This window comes from Simochromis diagramma, unplaced genomic scaffold, assembly GCF_900408965.1.
Source record: "Simochromis diagramma unplaced genomic scaffold, fSimDia1.1 OVJJ01000216.1, whole genome shotgun sequence".
Classification (NCBI taxonomy): domain Eukaryota; kingdom Metazoa; phylum Chordata; class Actinopteri; order Cichliformes; family Cichlidae; genus Simochromis; species Simochromis diagramma.
The window spans coordinates 18,910,466-18,931,764 of NW_024386883.1; the positions used below are offsets into that span (position 1 = coordinate 18,910,466).

The 21,299-nt window shown below is 43.1% G+C and overlaps 1 protein-coding gene across 2 annotated transcripts in view; it reads left to right on the forward strand.

Moving 5' to 3' along the window:
* The first annotated feature begins 16,604 nt into the window (after window positions 1-16,604).
* The window catches only part of si:dkeyp-23e4.3 (rho GTPase-activating protein 7), a 100,689-nt gene continuing 95,994 nt past the window's right edge, over window positions 16,605-21,299 (forward strand). The window contains exon 1 of one of the 2 annotated variants that reach the window (XM_040032561.1): window positions 16,605-16,874. In XM_040032561.1, the coding sequence (XP_039888495.1) occupies window positions 16,754-16,874 (121 nt within the window). In that variant the 5' untranslated portion in view covers window positions 16,605-16,753. The remainder of the gene's footprint in view (window positions 16,875-21,299) is intronic. The other variant, XM_040032559.1, reaches the window with a different exon arrangement.

The window sequence follows — 21,299 nt, forward strand, 5'->3', positions numbered from 1 at the left end:
ACACTCAGGCTGTGCTCTTTGGCCTGGTGTGACCATTAGCTAATATTCTCAAACTTTATATTGGTGATAACTCTGACATTGCAGAATCAGTTCACTGATCCCACTTCCTTTAATTGCATCCTCGTTTCCCACACTCCCTTGCCACTCAGTCTCTTTTTCCTCTAAACCCTCATCTGAAGCAGCATCTGTTTCTGATGGAGGCCGATCAGCTGTCGGTCTGCTTTCAGGGCTCAGAGAGTTTGGTTGGAGGAGACTATGTAAGTGAATTCCCTAATTATGCACTGTCCAAATACTAATAAGGACACTGCTGTTTGCTGTTGTCTAAATCCGCATGTGTATTAGAAACCTGCCCTTGAATCAGCCAAACCACTGTGGAAATGTGTAGCTCGTATACAAGGAGGTCAGGCAGGGCATGAAGGTAAGTTAAGCCACAATCCCAGATCATCAAATGCAGCATAGATTAGAAGGCACAGCTGGAAAGTCTCTGCATTGCTCCGTATTTAAGCTGCTGTAGCCTGTCTGCAGTTGTAGCCGCCTCTGCAAGCTGCTTTGAAACCCACGTGTATCCCAAGCTCCTCTCTTTGTGGTGGTGCCTGCTCTGTTCTCATTGGATGTTTTTCCCCACCTCGTGCACATATGTTTATAAGTAGGTGCGTAGAGCAGCTGGGAGATTCCTGACCTGAGTCGTGCTGCCAACTTTAAATGAAAGGAAATAACAATCTTGTTTTGATTACAGATTAAAGGTTACGGTTAATTTATTGTCTCAGATATGAGGAAATTAGTGTTGCAGTTTCCCAAGACGAGATAAGCATTACAATAAAATAATAATGAGCCAGTTTAACTGACAAAGGTACAGATGAATGTTAATAATGGTTGAGCTTACATAAATTCTGTTTGTTCTTCAAGAATACATAAAATGCATGCTCAGAGGGAAGCATATGGGAAAGGTCAGCTGAAGGGTCATTTCTATAATCCTAACTGCCGGTTTAAGATTACTAATTTGAGGTCACCGCTCGATGAAGCATGAGCGTGATCCCAAGGCCACCAAACCTCCTGCTGCTTGGCTACACCTCCATAACAGTTATTAATATAATCAACGGGATTACATCACCGAGTTGTGAGTTTGTGTTTTCAGATGGTAAAACAAGAACTCGCTGATTAATTAGTTTGCTTTCTGTTTGTCATTTTCTGACTTCACAAGGAGCAACATCCAGCATCCTTCAGAAGACAGCGTAGCTTATGTTGACCTGAATTATTTAGTAGTCGTTACAAAGGACTCAGTTTGTGTGTTTGCTCTCCATCTGTTCTGTCAACAGTGTGATCTTTGCAGTGTGCAGAACAATAAAACCACTGAACAAATCCCTGTTCAGCCTGAATAAGAAATCAGTTGTTTTCTGATGCATTCTCTAAATACATTAGGAACATCCTTGACTCACGGAGATTTATAGTAAAGGTACTTTTTGTATTTACCTTCTGCAAAGGTTTACTGAAACTTTCACCACCAGGGGGTGGTGTTTTACCTGTGCTGTGCTGAGATGTTTTCATATGTCTGCTGCTTCTTTAACTTGTTGCTAAAGATGTTTTTGCCATTAAATGTTCTTAACGACTTACCTGGTTAATTAAATAAAGGTTACAGTAACTAACTGCCCCATCTTGTGGTGCAAGCTGGTACTTTTAAACACGGGGGTTCACAGTACCTGTGAGGCTGCTTACGACCTTCTGACGTGATCCTGACCCTGAGGTGTGACACCGATCCTGGAAGCCGTCCCTGGCTCAGTCTGTCCCCTGTGTGTAGATGTGAGCAAGACTACCAATCAGCCAATCTCCTGAGAGGAGACGTGAGGCAGGAGGACACTGGTTTGGACTTTTCTTTGACAGCTTACTTTGGCTCTGTGTGAGATGTTGTTTTTGAGGCTGCTGAGAGCTTCCACATCATGCTGCTTTCACCACTGTTCTCAAGGCTTTCTTCTCGGTTTGAACTGAGAACTTTGGCTTTGAAGTAACATTAATTTTGCATGCCGGCCTTTCAGATAGTTTGTCTTGTTTATTATAGACACTGGAGGAATGAGGTCAGTGTATCAAACACTGTAGTTAAACCTATGCTTTGTTGACTGCTGCACAAAACCAGCTGGACTTTGACAGTGAAGTAAAAACATATATTTTTATTATTTGTGCATCTAGTTCCTAGTTTAGTTATAGATGGCTTTAGATGTCTTAGTTCCCTTTAGCGTTCCCTTTGTGTTCCCTCAGTTTCATCTTTGTGTTATCCTTGTCTGTCTTGTTCCCCCAGTTGTGTTGTGTTGTGTTGTGTTGTGTTTAACTTGCCGTGTCTCGTTATGCCTGATTTATTCCCACTGTTCCTCTTGGCCTTTGTTGCATCAGTTTCGTGTTTCTGTAACTTAACATCCTGAAACGCAGCACTCTTGTTGTTTTACCAGCTTTTGGTTCACCTTTAAAAAGTTTGTCATGGGTTTGCATTCGAGGTCCTCAGTTTACACGAAATATGTCAAAATAATGCGACCTCACAGACTCCAGTTGCATGTCTGAAGACTTTGAGGAAGTTATTGCCCAACTTGAAGACTGCTCACGGTGTGTGATTAATGCTACTGTATCCTACAAAAGACTAAAAAGTTGGGGTTTTTTTGACAGCTACTTTAGCTACATGGAAATATGATAGATTTATTACCATATACTAACCTCATAACATCCAGCAGGTCATCACTTAGGTTGCATTTCAGCCAGATGATTAAAAAATATCATATAAAGAAGTAGACATGAACCAAACAGGTTTGTGATGACCTGCTGGATGTTAGGAGGTTACAGTAGTTGATTCTAGCATATGTTGAGACTGAATTCACTGAGCAGATAAGTGGACTATCCACAGCAGAGTTAATTGTGTCACCACCCAACACTCTTTCTTCCATGTGGAGAAACAACACGTTCTCATCCCAAGACGTAACACACAATGCCAATCTCTTTATAAGACCGGGGAAACCTGCAGTCAGCTGAGACTGAAGAAGTCACTTTGATGAGTGACGAAACGTTTCTCCCACTGAAAAGGTTACGTCCAGATGAACAGAATCAACTTTTGCGGATTTACTTATCTGGATGACTGAGCATGCATCAAGACATTATATCAGTGGGTTGAGTACACGGTATCCAACTACTATGTTATGGATTCACATGCATGCTTTTTCATTGCTCTTCCGATTTATTTTGCCTTGTGATGATGGTCAAACCAACAATAAGTGATCAGCAAAGATCCGCTCTAACATCGGAAACATTGCTGCGCGAAGCCTCCCTCACGGTTTGCTCTGTGTACGTATTCCTGCTCGTCTCCCACCTTTAATTTATAATTCTGAATCTCTTGATCAGATCAGGACTTTAAATCACTGCTGAGCGTGTTTTTAATGTTTTGTTTTACCTGTGCTGGAAAGCTTAGCGCCGCTCATCAGTGTGTCTTTGATCACCGGAGCCTGCCTGAGGTTTTCATCCTTTTCTCCACACTCAAACACTACAACAGGTTCTCGAGGTACCGAATCGCTCCCCTTCAGCTGGACGCTGCGTGCTCAGACATCTGATGAACCGAGGCCATGATTGGTTGTTACACTTAGCTGCTGGTACCTTTGATCTGTGGCTTTGAGGTCATGTGATGAAAGAAATTTATATTGGTGCAGAGCGCTGCTGGGATCAAACAGCGAGCCGAGCCGAGCTCAGGTACAGCCTCCCACGGGTCAAATTTATCTGTAATCGATATTTTGGGAGCCAACAGGCTCATTTTAGAGAAGCTACAGGTGTTCCTGTACAGATGCTTTCTCTTTACATGAAGGTGAAGCCTCATCAATGACAATCCCGCACAAAGAACTACAAGCATATTCTCCCAAATTTAATCCTCTGGGGTCTGGCTTTTCATTTCACTGCTGCCTCAGACCTCTAACTATACGAAGCATGAATACACTCAGATACAAGCACGTAACTGATTTCATTTTTAACCCAGGCTGGACTCTCTGATTGTGTGTGCTGCCTTAATGCTATGCAGTGATAAAAAGGTAAAGGGTAGTTCAGACTTGTTGTAGCCCAAGGCCTCAGGTAAGAAGCGAGGCAATCAATCGAGAGAAGCAAGGTGCACATAAAAGATCATCCCTGAAGGGAAATTAATAATGGACCCCCTGACAGATTTTAACAACCAGCATCGTTTTATACCCACTGCTGGACTCGCTCTCTCTTTTTACAGTCGCTGTAGTCCACAATCAATCCACATGGTGATAATAATAGTTGAAAAGCAGTTTTGATACAATTTTAAAAACACAATATTGAATTTGCAGGATTATTAAAGTAATTCATCTAAAATAGATCTAATAAAAGAACCATGGAGCCAATGTTTTGATGGTTTTATGCAGCGTTTTACTGTTTTGGCTCAAGTGTCAACTTTTCTAAATTTAACAAGCTCTGAAACAACAGCTGTGCATTAGCTTAGCATAGAGACTGTATATAAAAGATGGTGGTAGTCCCCAACACATCATGGTGTGACCTCACTGCTTGCGAAATAGCATTTTTAAATCAGTTTATGTGGTATCTCTATGTTGCCTTGTACCTTTTTGTTTTTACAAATTGCAGTGATTTTGTGCTGGGGGATCACATCTTGTGATTTTATATATTTAGTGTATTTTGGGATGTGGATTTTTTTCATGGTTGTTTTTAAATTGTTTGGATGGATGATTTCTTGAGAGCCTGGCTGCCAGCCAAGTTTCCCAGAAGAGACAATAAAATGAATCACCTGAACTGAGTGCTAAGTTATCAGCTAATGCTAGCTAGCTTGGTTAGCGAGCTGGATCCATCGACTGTACGGGTGAAACACAGAGACTGAAGGAGGAACTTCTCAGACGGTCTGTGGCTCACCGTGGACTACAATATTCAAATATTGTTGTCTGTTACAGTACATAAACACTCTGAGTGTTTTCATGTTATACAAGATGCAACTCCACTTAGCATAGGTGAAACCTAGCATCTGTAGCTGCTAATTCTAAACACCTGCACACCCCAAACTGCAACATCCAAATAAAGGAGTAATTTTTTTTAAAAAGCTTAAGGAGTCGAGCATAAATGCAGTCAGAATCCTCCTTTCCTGTGTCCTTATAAACTTTCTTTCCCACTTTGCCTCGACCTCATGACTTTTTCTATCACGGTCAGTGTAAGTGAGGAAAAGCTAGTAGGAGGTTATTTAAAGATATTCTGAGTTTATCTTTAAATCTAAAGCCCCGTCTGTGCTTTGAAGCAAGAGGGAGACTTCTTGTTTTACACTTTTATGTCAGGGTCAAGATACCATCAGCGCTGAGATTCATCACAAACCTGAAACCTTTACTCACCGTTCTACATTCACCTCCTCCTCTACTTGGTTCAAGCTGTTTTGGCTCCTCTCCCTTTACTTTCTTCTGATTGGCTGCCCCTCATGAACAGGAGGTCTAACCCAGTGGACAGCTATCCAAAGGCTATTTTCTTGTATTTGTGTCAGTGGTGATGATATACTTGCACATAAACCACTACATTGGACACTGATGTGTCACACCATACACATCAGTTGTCCACTTAAGTGGACATGTAAAAAACTCTTTGAAAAGTACATGTTTAAAAACATGAAGTAATTTAGGAGAGTGATGGCGCTCTTTCTGACGCGGGATCATTGAGTTAAACTCCAAGTCAGTGTGTGTCAGTGTACGGTAGTGCGGATCGTGTATGCCCGCGGGGGTCAGTGTTTGACGGCTGCTTCTGTAGTTTTCCTGCAGGAGGAACGTGGAACAAGGAGGACAGCACGCACCGGGGGTGCAGAAACACGGCAGCGGAGAGCACGAGCACGGACGTCGGAGTGGAACAAACACACGGGAGTATAGGGAGCAACGGGGATTTAATGTGCATCTGTTATGTACCTCACACATTTTTCATGCCTAAAGATGAATAAAAATACGTAAGAAAAAAATCCTGATTGAGTTTGTCATAATTCATGCATGAAAGGTTCAAACAGCAGGTGGGCGGGGCTCCTGAGCTCACACCGGTAGCTGTTTGCTTATAATTCTGGTTTAGAAAGGTGCTATACAGATAAAGTTAAAATAGTTCTTATAATTGTTGTTGTATTTGAGATAACCACCAATATGACATCATAAAGAGCCGAGAGTAAGAAAAAAGCACTGTATTTAAAAGCAGAAGAAGAGCACTTCTACATAAAACAAAAGCACATCCTTGTCCTAATACGTGTTTCTTATACACATGATGTCTTAATAGAAATGAGACAAACATGGCTCACATTGATCTCGTGCAAATGCAGCCTGTGAAAGTTTTCATTTTGCACACATTTCTTGTATTTTCTTCCCTGCGATGCCGAGCGAAGTCTCCAACTCTCTTAACGCAGGAAATGAGACTCTCCAGCTTTTAAGGACCTAATGTCACCTGATTATTACCTCGACTGGACACCTGAAAATGGAGCAAATGTAGAAGCATGGAGGAAACATAATGAGGTGTTCAGAGGAGAATGAAGTGCCTTCCTGATTGAATGTAGCTCTATTTGTGTTCAGCATCGGTTCTGAATCACACCTGGACGATAGCTGTGACACTCTCGCAGATGAAGGGTCACTGAACCAAATCTTTGCCCAGCTGGAGCAATCAAACTCGGGAAAATCACCTCCACCGACAGGAAGTCCTGATCAGCTGCACCTGGATCGCACTGTATGGATGTGAGGTGGTGCCCTGCAGGAGGAGGAGGAGGAGGAGGGGAACTGCAAATCTCCAGGTAATAAAAAGCAACCACTGAAGGTGTTTTGCATTATGCAGCGTCAGGCCTCAGTTTGTCTGCAGAGGCACATCACGCATCACGAATTTAAGGTCAGATTCACAGCGTGGCATCATTATTCTCTGTCCCACTCTGTTTCCACTTCATTTTAAATGCTCCGCGGAGCTATTTTTCTCTACCCGACTGAAACAAAATGTAAAAAGCAAAACAGCGATCGTCGGCATCAAGTTTTTCGTTATTAGCACGGTCAGGCTGAAATCATTTTAACTTCTGAAGCAGCAGCAATCTGATATTTACTAGAGAAAATGTCTTTATTTATAGTTCCTTCATAAAATTAATCTGACTATAGGCCCCTATATGAGGCACGTGTTTGTGACTTTTGGGCCACAGCTGTCCAGTCTAACATTTTCCCTAACCACTGGACCACATCTGGACCGCACAACATCTGCCAGTGTCATAACTGAGCCAAATGTAGTCCAGATTAGACCCAAATGTTCCCAGAGTTTACAAAAAGAAAGACAAAATCTCTCTAGGGGTTAAGGTGCATATCCCAGGAGTGCAAATACCTTCAGCTGTGAGCTCCTGGTTTGATTCCAGTTTCCATAAAGCACCTCTGGAGTAGATGGCCTCTCCACTTTCACCACAAGATCACGAGAGATACCGCTCGCCACAAGTGTTCAAGTCAAGCCACTTACGAGCACATTCACAATATTTCAAACGGGTTTTGAAGTGTCGAGTGAGTGAGCTCCTAATTTAAAGGCCTGATCTCTTCTCTTTAATCTGCTTCTCAGTCCAACTGGAAGCATCGGGTCAGCTGACCTTAATGATTAGAAAGGTGAGGTGGTGTTAAACCATTTAATGACTTAGAAACAAACCTTAAAGTCAATTCTGAGAGCCACATAAAGAAGAAGGAGAAAGCAGAACCTATTCTGATCATCAAGCCCTGATTAAACAACTGCATGGATTACTTGTGATTAGAAGAGAAAGTCCTTAGCCTAGTAAAACAAGAGCTAATTTTGGGCACCCCTGACCACCAGAGGACAGCACTGTGCCAGACTGCTGTTAATGAGGTGAGGTCAGAGGGCAACAACAGCAGCAGACAGCGGAGAGATGACGAAACCCAACAAAAGCGTGTAACTGACAGGAAAAGTTCAAAACGGAGCAGAAGATGTGAGCTGCACTCGCTGCTCGGGCTCCTGCCGAGAGTTTACTGATGCTGTTTGCTGCAGCCAGAGGCCCGAATGCTGCTCTGAGGCAGACAGCTCATCAAGATGAGTGACAAGCTTGTGGGCAGGAACAGCAGCAGCAGAGGAAAAAAGAGGACCAGACTCAACAATACAGTCTGTGCCCAGAGGCAAAAACTGGAGGAGAGGTGAGCAGAGGAGACGGGCTTTCAGTCCTCTTGACAATCAGAGATATTGTGGGCTGAGAGCAGCGAGGGGAAGCTCAACAAGGGGGGTGAGTTAATGATACTTTGGACGCCTGAGTGTGTGGATCTTACACTGTGCTTTAGCTGAGGGATGCTTGATGCACTGGAAGTACTGATGCTTTGGTTTAAGCAGTAAATCCTGAACTTGCTGTAGCTGGGAGCCCCAGTGTGTGGATGCTTCAGTTCCTCCTCGGGGTCAACATTTCTCTGAGTACGAGCAGTTTCTGTTGGAGAGTTAGAGGAGCATACAGGAAACTTCCAGCATTGGCACTTTAATTCTGACTTTCTGGTGATTTGTTTTTTATTAAAAGTTTTTGTGCAGGAAAAGGGAAACACAAACAGCTGAATGTTCAACAGTTACTAAAATATAACCTTATGAGTCTCTCAGCCCGTCTGCCGCTTTCTTATCTTCTAGCAGTTTTTAAGGTTGTCTTGAGCAATAGTTGTCCAGACTCTCTGAAGCTGTTTTTCTTTGGATTCCTTTTTCACTTACTTTGAGTCGGGTCCTTGAAGTCTTTGGACTGCTGGGTTCTGTCGGGGCTGGTTGGGTCTGCAGTTTCAGATTATCAAACAAAATGTAGCACAGGGTAAAGATAAAATCCAGTTTTTAGCAGTGTGGACTAATAGCTGTTTGTGCCACCTTTGGCAGTAAGATGAGTCACAGTGAGTCTTTCATATCACTGTGGAGGATTTTGGCCCACTCGTCTTTCCAGAATTGTTTTAATTCAGCCACACTGGCGAGTTTTTAGAGCATGAACGAGTCACGCCAAAGCATCTCAGTCTGATTAAAGTCCAGACTTTGACTACACCACACTAAAAATAATGTTGATGATCATTCAGAGGTGGACTTGCTGGCTTGTTTCGGATTATTGTCCTGCATAACCGAAGTGCCCCTGAGCTTCAGGCATGAACTGATGGGCGGACGTTATCCTTCAGGATATTCTGGTACAGAGCAGAATTCATGCTTCCATCAAGTCCAGTCGTTCAGTTGATGAAGCAGCAAAGCAGCCCAGGCCATCACACTGCCACCACCATGTCTGACTGTTGCCATGATGCTGTTTTTGTGAAACACTTTTATTTTTACATCAAATGTAACAAAACTCAAACCTGCCAAAACATTCAGATTTTGTCCACAAAATATTTTCCCAAAAGTCTTGGAGATCATCAGGATCTCACCATCCATTCTCTTCTGCCTTTCCATGTCAGGGTCACCTCTCACCCTATAGAACAGCGGTCTCCAACCTTTTCTGTGCCACGGACCGGTTTATGCCCGACAATATTTTCACGGACCGGCCTTTAATGTGTCGCGGATAAATACAACAAAATAAAACTAGTACCGGTACCAAAAAAAAGAAGATAACACACGTGAAAAGACCCAGGAAAACCGAGTTAACGATAAAAACGATAACAAAATAACGCTGAAAACCATACATTTCACACCTGAGCCTCAACTCTCGCGGCCCGGTACCAAACGACTCACGGACCGGTACTGGTCCGAGGCCCGGGGGTTGGGGGCCGCTGCTATAGAACACAGGTGTCGAACTCCAGGCCTCGAGGGCCGCTGTCCTGCAGGTTTAAGATGTGTCCTTGATCCAACACAGCTGATCTAAATGTATAAATGACCTCCTCAACATGTCTTGAAGCTCTCCAGAGGCCTGGTAATGAACTAATCATTTGATTCAGGTGTTTTAACCCAGGGTGTCTAAAACTTGCAGGACACCGGCCCTCGAGGCCTGGAGTTCAACACCCCTGCTATAGAAGATGGATCTGATGCAGGCCTAACACAGAGAGACAGACAACCATTCACACCTATGAGCAATTTAGCATCACCAATTAACCTAACCTCACTAATTGCATGTCTTTGGACTGTATCCAGGGAGAGTCGCCTGGACATCGAGACGTTTTTGGAGCATGTGAGACGGACTTTGGGTTCTTTTTGGTGCCATCATGTCATTTTTCCCCCGTCTCTGTCTCACTGTTGAATCATGAACTCTGACCTTAACTGAAGCAAATGAGGCCTGCAGTTCTTTAGATGTTCTTCTGGATTCTTTTGTGTCTCCTCGATGAGTCGCCGATGCACCCTTTGGTAGGAAGGCTACAACTGGGAAGGTTCACAACTGTTCCAAGTTTCCTCCATGTGTGGAAAAGTGCCAAAGCTTTAGAAGTGACTCTGTAACCCTTTCCAGTCTGATAGATGGCAATGACTTTGTTTCTCAGCTGTTTCTGTGTTTCTTCAGTTTGTGACATGATGTGTTTTTTGAGTAGATAAGTGATTTCAGAATCAGCAGGTCTGGCAGGTCGGGTGTGGCTAGAGAAATGAAATTCAGCTTTCCACACGGGACCAAGTATAGGTTTGGATAACATTTTCCCATTACAAGAAATTATTTAAAAACTGCACTTTTAAACAAAGATAAACAGATTAAAGACAAAAATGTGTTTGATGATCTGAAACATCCGAGTGTGACAAATATGCATAAAAACTCTGAAATCAAGTCAGAATCCTTTTTCACAGCAGTGTAATCACGATGAGAATAAATACACAGACTTTAACTTGGAATGATCACTGCATTAGTGTCACAACAAACTGAAAGAGCAGATTTAATTTGCACTGAACGGGCTGCTTTAAAACAAGACAAATTGTCTGCTTTACTGCCTTCAACCTTTGTGTGTTTTGTCACATTTATTGGTGTCGCTTTGATTTTGCACATCGTCTCGGAAACAACGGAGCCGAATCCCGCAGCCCGTCACGGCGTCGCCGAGCCAAACTCCCACCTGCTCTCTCGCGCTGGTGAGTCACTCTTGATGAGTGCATTAGTGGGACGCATGCAAATGCAAACGGATGTGCTCTGTCACTAGTAAGGCTGCGCCTCGCTTCTTCGTCTGCTTGGCGTTTCCCTCTGATCGGCGGTGAGGGGAGTTCAGATTTGTAGTGGCGCAGTGTGCAGATGAGTGCTATTTAATTACCTGCTTTTGGAAAACTGCTGGGAATGCAACTAATTTAGGTCTTGTTTGAAGGGTAAACAAATGTGCCAGAAGATGTCTCCCGTCACACTCCCAGCAGAGGAAGAGGAGGGAGGGTGGGGGAGGCAGGCGCTGCTTCCTATCACAAATATTATAATAGCTGTCTGAGAAGCTCTTGGACAGGATTGAAGGCGTGCAGTAATGGTGACACTGAATGTAATTTTTTTTTTACTCTGCATAATGCTGCAGTGAATTGATCGAGCTTTGGGCTGTGCTGATATTCAGAGGGCTTTGTTCTCAAACACTTGAGGGTAAAGGCTGTGGAAACAAAAGCAGGAGAATAATGAGGGAAAGAGCTCTGCTTTGATATTTGAGCTCAGTGTTTCAAAGCTGCAGGTGTTGGAGCGAGCTGAAGTGCTGACTTTCATGCTGACAGATACTTTACGCCAAGACTTCAGGTGCTGGGTGACTAATGACGGAGCTCGAGGAAATCCTCATTTTCGAACGTGGAAATTTCATCCTCTCGGACTAAATTAGAAGCCAACAAAACTTCAGAGGAAGTCTTTGTCGCGGTCAAGTTCACGTCGAGTTCAGTGTTTCATAACTTTGGAAACTTGCAGACACAAACACGGCCCTTTGTTCCCCTCACAGCCACTGTAATTATGTAAATGCACAAAATAGACTTACAGACTTTTTTTTTAAAAAGGCATCCGGCACAATAAAACACAAAGGATGCTCAGTGCCGGAGAATCTGCTGATCGTGGAAGAGGGTGATTTACGTAAGGGGTGCATGACGAAGGAGTTCATGAAAGAATAATAAACCTAAGGAGAAATGCACAAAGTTAAGGCAACAAACACACACAACAACTGGGCAGTGGGTCACAGGAGAGCCAGACTAAAACACTTAACAATGATAACAGGCACCACCAACGCTACAGTTACTACAATCAAAGTTATGATTTGATTCCAGTGTTGAATCAATAAGCTGCTACTTCTAAAAACGTGGAATTTCTTTCTTTCTTTAAGATCATTTGAGGCTCGACTTAAACATTTCTTTTTAAAATTATAACAAATAAATACATCAGAGAATAAAAAATGTGAATAGAAATATGATCTTACTAATAAATCAGGTATTTGTTAGTAAGATCATAAATGAAAACAGGACCCGCTGCAGTGATGGGGAGTCTGTATGATGAAGACAGAGCTGAGCATGAAAGTAAGCTGTCGATTTACCGACTGATCTATGCTCTTACCCTCGTCTATTGCCAGGAGGTCTGCAAAGTGACCAAAAGAATGAGATGGCAGATACTTACAGTGGAAATGACCTTTCTCCGAAGGGTGGCTGCACTCTCCCTCAGAGCAAAGGTGAGGAGCTCAATCATTCAGAAGAGGCTCAGATTTGACCAGCTACTCATATTGAGAGGAGGCAGCTGAGGTGGTTAAGGGTTCTGATTAGGATGACTCTCAGAAGCCTCCTGGGTGAGATGTTTCTGAGGCCCGGGAGCAGACCCAAGTCACACTGGAAGGATTACATCTCTCAGCTGGCTTGGGAACAACTTGGAGAGCGTCTGGATGAACTGGAGGAGGTAGCCAGGGGATGGCTGCTGACATTGCTGTGGATGGATCTGATATCACCCAGTTCTGAGGTTCTAATCTCAGAGTTTCGTGGAAACCTTCGTCTCCAGATGAGAAAAGATGTTATGTCCATGTAGCTGGGCTGCCTCTGTGTCCACTGTAGAGCCCATACATCCAAGAGCGCCGAAGGCAAATGGAAAAAAAGCTCAGTTTATTCAGATGTGCCCAAATAGAGCAGCTAATAGCAAAAAAAGTCACCACAATAATGACTGGGGCAGCAGTCAATACTCATTTTGGAATATTTGAATCAACACAGCCGAGATATCAGTCAGATGCTGTTTCTTTCTGCTGAGCCGTGTGTTCTGAAAACTACTTCACTGTTTTATTAAATCCCTTCACAGACCACACATGAACATTCCCTTCTCTTCTCCTTTAGATTGGAGGCCAGTAATGTAAATTCCCATAATGACGGAGCCAGGAAGGAAAACAAAACTGGCCAAAATGAGCTCTCAGGTGACCAGAGGCAGCGCTGGATCAAAACTGCTCTGCGGCTGTATGAATGTGTCGATGAAAGCAGCTGATAACAGCTTCTCCACCATCATCAACCTGACAACTGAGTAAAGGAGCAAAGTTAAATGAGGTGGAGAGGCCAACGGGTGGTAGGAGGCGGTGGAGGGGGGGCAATTAAACAAAATCGGCATCAAAGCAACAAATTGACAATTTACTGTCTGGTTTTACAAAAGCATCATAGTTACAATTTAAAATGTTAGCATGTGTTTCTAATCTGCAGCTATTTTAGTCTCTTACGCCACAATAAATAATAATTCTATTGCAAGAACAAAAAAGTGAGCAAATAAGTGAGCAACATGTTCACAGCCATCTGAAGCTGTTCACATCAGAGATTTGTGACCTGCTGGGCTGTCACAGTGCAGGGAGGCTGGAGGTGGTCGACATCCAAGGACAGGTTGTTCATCATGTGAAGAAAATCCATCAGCTGGGGAAAACATCAAGCTTTACATCCTTGGATGGACAGGCTGAGGCTGTTTAGTGAACAGAGGTCCAGCTGTCCTTACGTAAGACATTGGAGCTCTACTTAAGAGCTACTTGAGGCTCTGCCTGTGAATTACCGTGTGTGCATTTGAGTGAATGACAAACACATTACAGAGCTCTCTGGTGACCCAGTACGGATGCTGGTCCTATAAAAGTGCATTCTAATGGGCATTATCACCTTTATCTCATCCATAGGTTTGCAGAAGCGACCATATGTGCAAAATGGCTTAATTAGGAATCTTCGTCTTTGAAGCTCTGCCTCGAGTTTCCACATTTCACAGGCAAACTGACAAAAGAAGAGAGCACAGAGAGAAGTTTTTGTCTCTCCAGATGGTTTAACCTTCGCTCTTACTCTTGTCTGTACTATCCACAAAATTCAGTCACTGTTATGAAGGGGGAAAAGTGCCATATAACTGCAGTCTGTTTACCATTTAGCTAATTCCAGCCGTCTTTAAATAGCCAACTTGTGGCCTAAATCTCAGCACACTTGATCAAAGAGCACAAAAACCTGACCTGATAGTCAGATAGTGAGGAGCCATATAAGGCTTTTTTCATTCTCCAATTTAGCATTTCCCCAAGTTTTTATCTTCTCCTGCTCTGTTTATTTAACTTTCCCGAGAGAGGAAGTGTGTTTTTACCGCTGAAGATGACGAGGGTAATGATGATGAGGCATGTTTGTTGAAGGTTGGGTGGTTCTTTAAAGCTGAGATTTTCTTCCTCAGCAAAACATTTTATTTGAGTCCTACTGAACTATAATTCACTCATCTCAGGACTTTATGAAAAACACAATATTTCACAACTCTAGTCTATATTTCACTGCTCCAAGAGAAGTGTTGGATTGTTTGAGACCAGTCTAGTCATTTGTGTTATGTTTCAAGTTATTTAACACTTATTCAAGCCAAGAGTGGCTTAACTCGCAAAGTCTAGACTAAATTCTTTCAGCACAAGTCTAAGTTGACTTTTAAGCTATTCAAGGATAGATGATGTCCTGCATCTTATCTTCCTACTTCTTGTTTTTGCTTCATCCTTTTCTATTGTCTCTTGTATGTCCCCTCATTGGGTCTCTTTCTGTGATGTTATAATCATGTCCTTACAGTATAATGTGGCTTAAGTTGACTACTGTGATTCATCACGTAGATGAAATTGAATTCTCTCTCAGGTTTGTTAGAGTCAAGTAGCAAGTCATGCAAAACAATCCAAACGTATAAGTCCAATTTCAATTTTCAGTCATTTATAACTCCTTAAAGAGTCATTTTCTCAAACTGTTGGTCAGATATCACAATGACACCAGAAATCCTTCATATGAAGCTGTTTCTCCACTTGCACTGCAACTTTGAACTCTTCTACGACTTTCCTGACGGAGGTGCATGTGAGAACTCAGATGTCCAACACAATCTGATCTGACATGGGGGCGATCGTGGCTCAAGAGTTGGGAGTTCACCTTGTAATCGGAAGGTTGCCGGTTCGAGCCCCGGCTTGGACAGTCTCAGTCGTTGTGTCCTTGGGCGAGACACTTCACCCGTTGCCTACTGGTGGTGGTCAGAGGGCCCGGTGGCGCCAGCAGCCTCGCCTCTGTCAGTGCGCCCCAGGGTGGCTACAATGTAGCTGCCTTCACCAGTGTGTGAATGTGTGTGTGGATGACTGGTTGTGTAAAGCACTCTGGGGTCTTTAGGGACTAGTAAAGCACTATACAAATACAGGCCATTTACCATTTACATGGAGTCTCCAGCACAGTCTCCAGACTTACACCGGCTCAAATTGTTATGTGAAAGCAAAGCAACCTACAAGTGCCACATTTATAGGAACTTCTGCAACAGATGTGTGAAGAACTTTCTGAACACTTGATTTCTATTGTATTTCTATTGGTCTATAAATTAATTCCATGATTTCTTTTTTAACTAAAATTTGCTTATTTGTACTATAGTTTCATTTCAGAGTGCAATGAGACATTAAACTGCACAACTTCCAATAAAAAATGGAAAAATTGGGGCTTTCTAAAACTTTAGACCGGTAGTGTCTAAATGAACAACTGGAAAAAAAAACCCCAACCTGATTCTCTCAAAGTTGCTCAAAGCTCATGTGAGAAAAGTCTGACAAGTCAATCCTTGCATCATTCCAAACAAGTCCAAGTCGGCCTCGTCTCTGAAAGCTGTTCCTTAAACAACAGCCTCCCTTCAAAGCTTTAAAGTTGCTTTTACACAACTGAGACCAAGCTGCCACCACGAAGAGGCCCGATAATGAAATATTCAGAGTGTGTGCGGCAGTGCAGTGTCTCGCAGTGTGCATGGAAGTGTTTGTGTTTATAATGCGAGTGTGTCTGCTTCCTTTTGCGTGCGTGTTTATACTGCTGATGCCTTTAACCCAGGTTAGATGTCATTTCCTCCCTTCAGGCCGGCCAAATCCTTTAATTTCTGACACAAGCACGCACACACAAAAGATAAATACTTCTCATTCTCGCTCTGCCTCGCACACACACAGACACTCTGTAATCATTCGCTTATCTTTCAGCTACACACACACACTCAAAATTGCACTGATATTTTTGTGAGGATCTTCGCTGACATATTACATCCCCTTGCCCCATAAACAAATTCTTAACTCTCAAAACACCCTTTGAAAGCTTGTCCCAAAGTTTGAACCGTCCCAAACATCCTGACTTTATGAATTTGGCTCTCACAAAGATAGATGTACCCACACACTTAACTTTCTGAGTGTGGAGCTGTAGGGAGGGAAAGGGCTGTGCTGTTTCACAAATTGCATGCAGACTTTTTGCATCAAGTGTCAGCCCCCCCTGCCTCCTCTTCTACCTCCTCCTCCTTCCTTACTTTGCTGAACTCTTAAGTGAAGCACACCCTCCGCATGAGCCGTGACAGAGTGAACGCTGCCCGCATGGATTAGAAACTGTCCAGAAACACAGGTTTCTCACTGGGAATATGTGACTGTCGAACGTGTGGAATATGGCTCAGCACACGACGGTAAAATCTCAGCTGCGGAGATCTTTCAGCGAGCATGTCAAAGACTCCACCAACAAGGCTTGGGATGTCTTCTGGAGGGGTGTGAGGGAGAGGCGGCTGTGGGGTGAGTTGGGATTCGATGTGGGTGAAGATTATTTAGCTGGAAAAAAGCGGTTTATGCAAGGTTGCAGAAGTGTTTTGGTGAAAGTGTTTTGTGCAACTCAGCATGGTGAAGGAAACTGATATTAGGGAAGGGAGGTATAGTTAAAATCATTCGTCTGTTTCCAGTTGAGATGCTGTGCAGAAGGTGAATTAAATCAAAATGCAGTGGTTTGCAAAACAACTGAACCCTAGAGTCCAATCGCAAAGTTTTAAATTAGCAATGTCATTGTTTTTCTGCTCATCTTGAATTCAAAGCAAGGAATGTATTTCAAAAAAGTTGGATTAGGAGCAACAAAAGAGTGAAAATTTCATGCTTAAAAGCATAAAACACCTGGTGGAACATGCTGCTTTTCACTGAAGTTCACTGGCAACAAGTCAGGAGAATGAGTGGGTATAAAAGGAGCCTCCCAGGAGGCGATGGCGATGGTTTCAGCTCTCTGTGGAAGAGTGTGGTGAAGAAGTTCAGTAAGTTAAGTTCCACTGATGCTAAATGAAACATAACATCCAGGCTTTGTTTTATTTAGGCAGAGTTGTGCTTAATTCAGCAACATCGTCATTAAACAGTCAGCAGCACTGGCCTTTATCAGTCCAGACCACGAATCACCATGTGACAACATTTGGATCATTATGTGACAAAAAAAACTACACAATTGTTGTTGGAACAAAATCAAAAGCTAAGACGTTTTTCAGAGTCATCTGCAGATGTTTCTGGAAATTCCAGTGCATCTCTGAAGCAGTTGTGATTCACACACTCTTCATTTACAGAGGCAGTGCTGAAGTGAGTCAGAACCCAGTGTGATGGGAGATGTGATCAGAAAGCCTTACCTGACTGGCATTTGGCCAATCCCACACTCAGTCACCTTCTCATACACCTGTCTGGACTAGTTGGTGTTTTTAGGTCAGTCTTTTCACGCTTTACCCAAAGAAAGCCTGCTAGGAGCAGTCTTTGAAGCTCTTTTGTGAGCTGAGTGGTTTCAGGCCTGCTGATAATAGAAAGTGACTGGATTTGCATCAGAAGTTGGGGAGGGTGGTCTCTGCTTGTGCAGCTACCTTTGGAAAAACCCTGAAAAGTATTCTAGTGTTCATCAAACTCGTCTTTGGTGATATAAACTGAGGTGTCGAGACTCATCAAATGTTGTCTTTATGGGTGCAAAGTCCTGTTGGGTTCCTTTGCTCATGCATTTCTGTGTCGTGGATTCTTTACCTTGTTTTTTATTTTGGAGGATGACGTTGCGGGGACACAAATCTGGTGAGTGGTCCAGACTGTGAGTGAAGACTGTCTGTGTAGGCAAAATCGAGTAAAACTCGGGATATCACATTGGAGGATGAATTCATGGTGCACAACGAACAACAAGAGACTGTTGAGCTGGTTCGTTATCTCACTCCTCACCTGATGCCCTGGCTTCAGGTTTGGATGCTGTGATCTCTACAACTGGAAACTAGTAAGAACTCCTCGGTTGTAGCTGAACAGCTAATCTGTTATCGTAAGCCAGGAAAAATCTCTTTCTAGATGACAAAACAAGGTTCGTTAAAGAAAAGTTCAACTAAAATTGTGCACGAGTTTTGCAAATTGCAATAACAGATAATGTGTACACCATAAATTTAAGCAAGAGCTGCAAGAACGTATGATACAGAAGGCATTGTAAGTTAGTTTCTAAGGTGTTGCTCTGGCTTTTCCTCATCTTCGAGTAACTTTGCTGGTGTCTTCAATCGAGGTATTTCAATTATTTCTGTTTGGTTCATGCAGAGACACACTACGTGTTGTTCTGGGGCTCTGACTCCAGTGAATTTTGTGAATTTTGAGCAACTGACACTTTATTTCCAGCATGCTGGTGAATTTGAATCAGCATCAGATTATGGTAGAAGTGTATTTCTGGGACTAAAGAACGCCAAGATCTGAAGCATCGTTGTCCCGCTGGTTATCGTTTTCAAACGCATGTGTGCTAAATGCTGGCATCATGAAATCTACACCTTTGCCTTTAAAAGCTATGAATAATAAAATCCATGGACCGTATCATAACATGGTGGTCAGCTGCTGCTTCCTGCTGCCCATCATAGACAGTCCCATGAAGCCACTAGCATGCGAGCTGCAGCTGTGACTGATTGTGGTTTCACGTCTCATTGAAGCTGAGTGTTTTCCTGCGCCTGTTTCGCGCTGCGAGGCAAACTCGCCGGGTGATACTCGGGGTGCTAAACGGAGCTCTCGGTTTTCGAGGAATCCCAGCGTGGCGTCCGCAGTGAGAACTTGAAAGCTCTCGCTCCATCTGAGAGGTCAGGGGCAGCATTTCAGCGCTCTTAACACAAAGCAGGTTTTAATGGATCCGTGAGCCCGCGGAGAAAATATCACGCGGTCGAGCCGAAGCTGGGTTGGTCTCATTTTCCTGGAGGCCGTTTGTGTGTGGGCTTGTTAGGTGAGCCTGTGACTAAAAGGTTAATTCACTGAAGTAGCTGGGAAAATGTCAAGGTGACCCCCGAGCGTGACTCTTCGCCTCCACCTGCTGCGCCCTGTGTGCTCCACTCTCAGGTGTAAATGTGAATGTAAAGCAGGATGCTGTGAAATACCAGCGCTGGCAAAAAAAAGAGCTTCAAAGGACTTTCAGTGCTAAAGTGAGAAGTTGAGAATGGAATAATATTTTCTGCTGTGTGCATATGGATGGATTATGAAACCGAGCTCCTCCGGGCAAGACCTCCACACTGCAGAAAAGACAAAGCAGCTCACGCAGTTGTCTTTTTGTCTCCAGCTCTGTGTCTTGCAGGTGTTTTGTGAGTCCTGCTGGTGATTTGACATCTGTTTGCAGTGTTTTCCGTAGACATTTTTATTCCATCCTTCAGTAATTTTCTGCCTTTTGTTGTTATTCGTCTTTGATGATAGTATATCATTTCATTTTTGGTCATTTCCTGTCCTATTTTGGTTATTTTTGTATTTCTTTCTGGGCTGTTGTGCAGTTATTTTCACATACTAATTAATTCCGACCTGTCGTGTATGCTTTATGTACTCGCAGCATTTAATTTAAGCTGCCAAACTGAGAAGAAAGTTGATGAGTCAGCTAATTTTGGTAGCTCGTTATCTGGTCTCATAGCCTACAGAGATTTTGATGCTTTCTGCATAATTATTGGATGTTTCTCTTTTCATTGGTGCTCATTACTCTCAATAGTGTAGTGGTTTAAACCTTACCTGGACAAACAAAGGGTTGCTGGTTTGATTCTGGTTGCTGGAGGTTGTGTGTCAGAAAGAGCGAAAAGACAGTTGTAAAACTCTTCTGAATCAAACATGTGGATCTGCGCTCTGTGAAGGAAGCAGGAAATGTAGCTTTTCATTATTTCTTAATGGTATTTTATAAACAATGGTAACCCAGGGATGTCTTTGTGAGAAGGAAACTCCACCAAAATAAAAGTACCAGCTGTTTCTTTCTAAGCTTTCACACCAGCACCAGGCTGACACTTTTCTATCAAAGCGAATGGTAGAAAAGTGAAACCGTGAAGCAGTTTTCATATGTTGGTTTCACAGGATTATATTCATACTGGCTCAAAAAGATTTTTTTTCAATAGGAGCAAAAATGGAAATGCTTTTGAGGATCACAAATTCTTCAAACTCATCCATTGTTAGTGTTATTTAAATTTTGTCCGTAGCATTTGGAAAGAACGCTTTCATGTGGGCGTGCTTTGGAGCCCTGATTGGATTTTTTATACATGTCCTCATTGTGTCTTTGTACAGAGCCCCGCAAGGGACATAGGAGAAAAAAAAATTAAGATGAACTTTTGCGCAAATGTTTTGGCCGCATCCTTCAGAGGGCGCCAGCTCGAAGCCGACCGGGAGGTCAAAGCACGATGTGCCGGGAGTGCGGCGTCCCCCCGGCTGTAGTGGGCCTCGACCTAAAGTTAGCTTCGAGATGGTGGGTAACAGACGTCTCCGAAAACATCGGAGCACTTTTACAAATATGTGATGTCTTGATAAACCGAGCAGATACTTGAAGTTTACACAGCTACATTCACGCCTGAAAATAGCTTCAACGTTTATTTTGTGACCCAGAAAACATAAGATTGAAACTAAGTAGCTGCCGCCATTGTTAGAAATGACTTGGCTGGGCCGCGCTATGAATTCTGGGATAGGTTGGGTCACGAAGGATACACCGACTCAGCTTTCAAATGCGACCTGCGAAGGATGCAGTGTATTTTGCGAGATCATGCAAAAGTTCATCTTAATTTTTTTTTTCTCCCATGTCCCTGGCGGGGCTCCGTAACTGTGCAATTCTAACTTTTGTGCAAAATCAGAGACAAATGATTGAAACAATTAACATATAAAACACCAGCTTGCCTCTGCTAAAACACATATTGTGTGAGTTTTCCTGAATCTGAACACCACATTAATGTGGCGCCACAGAACTGC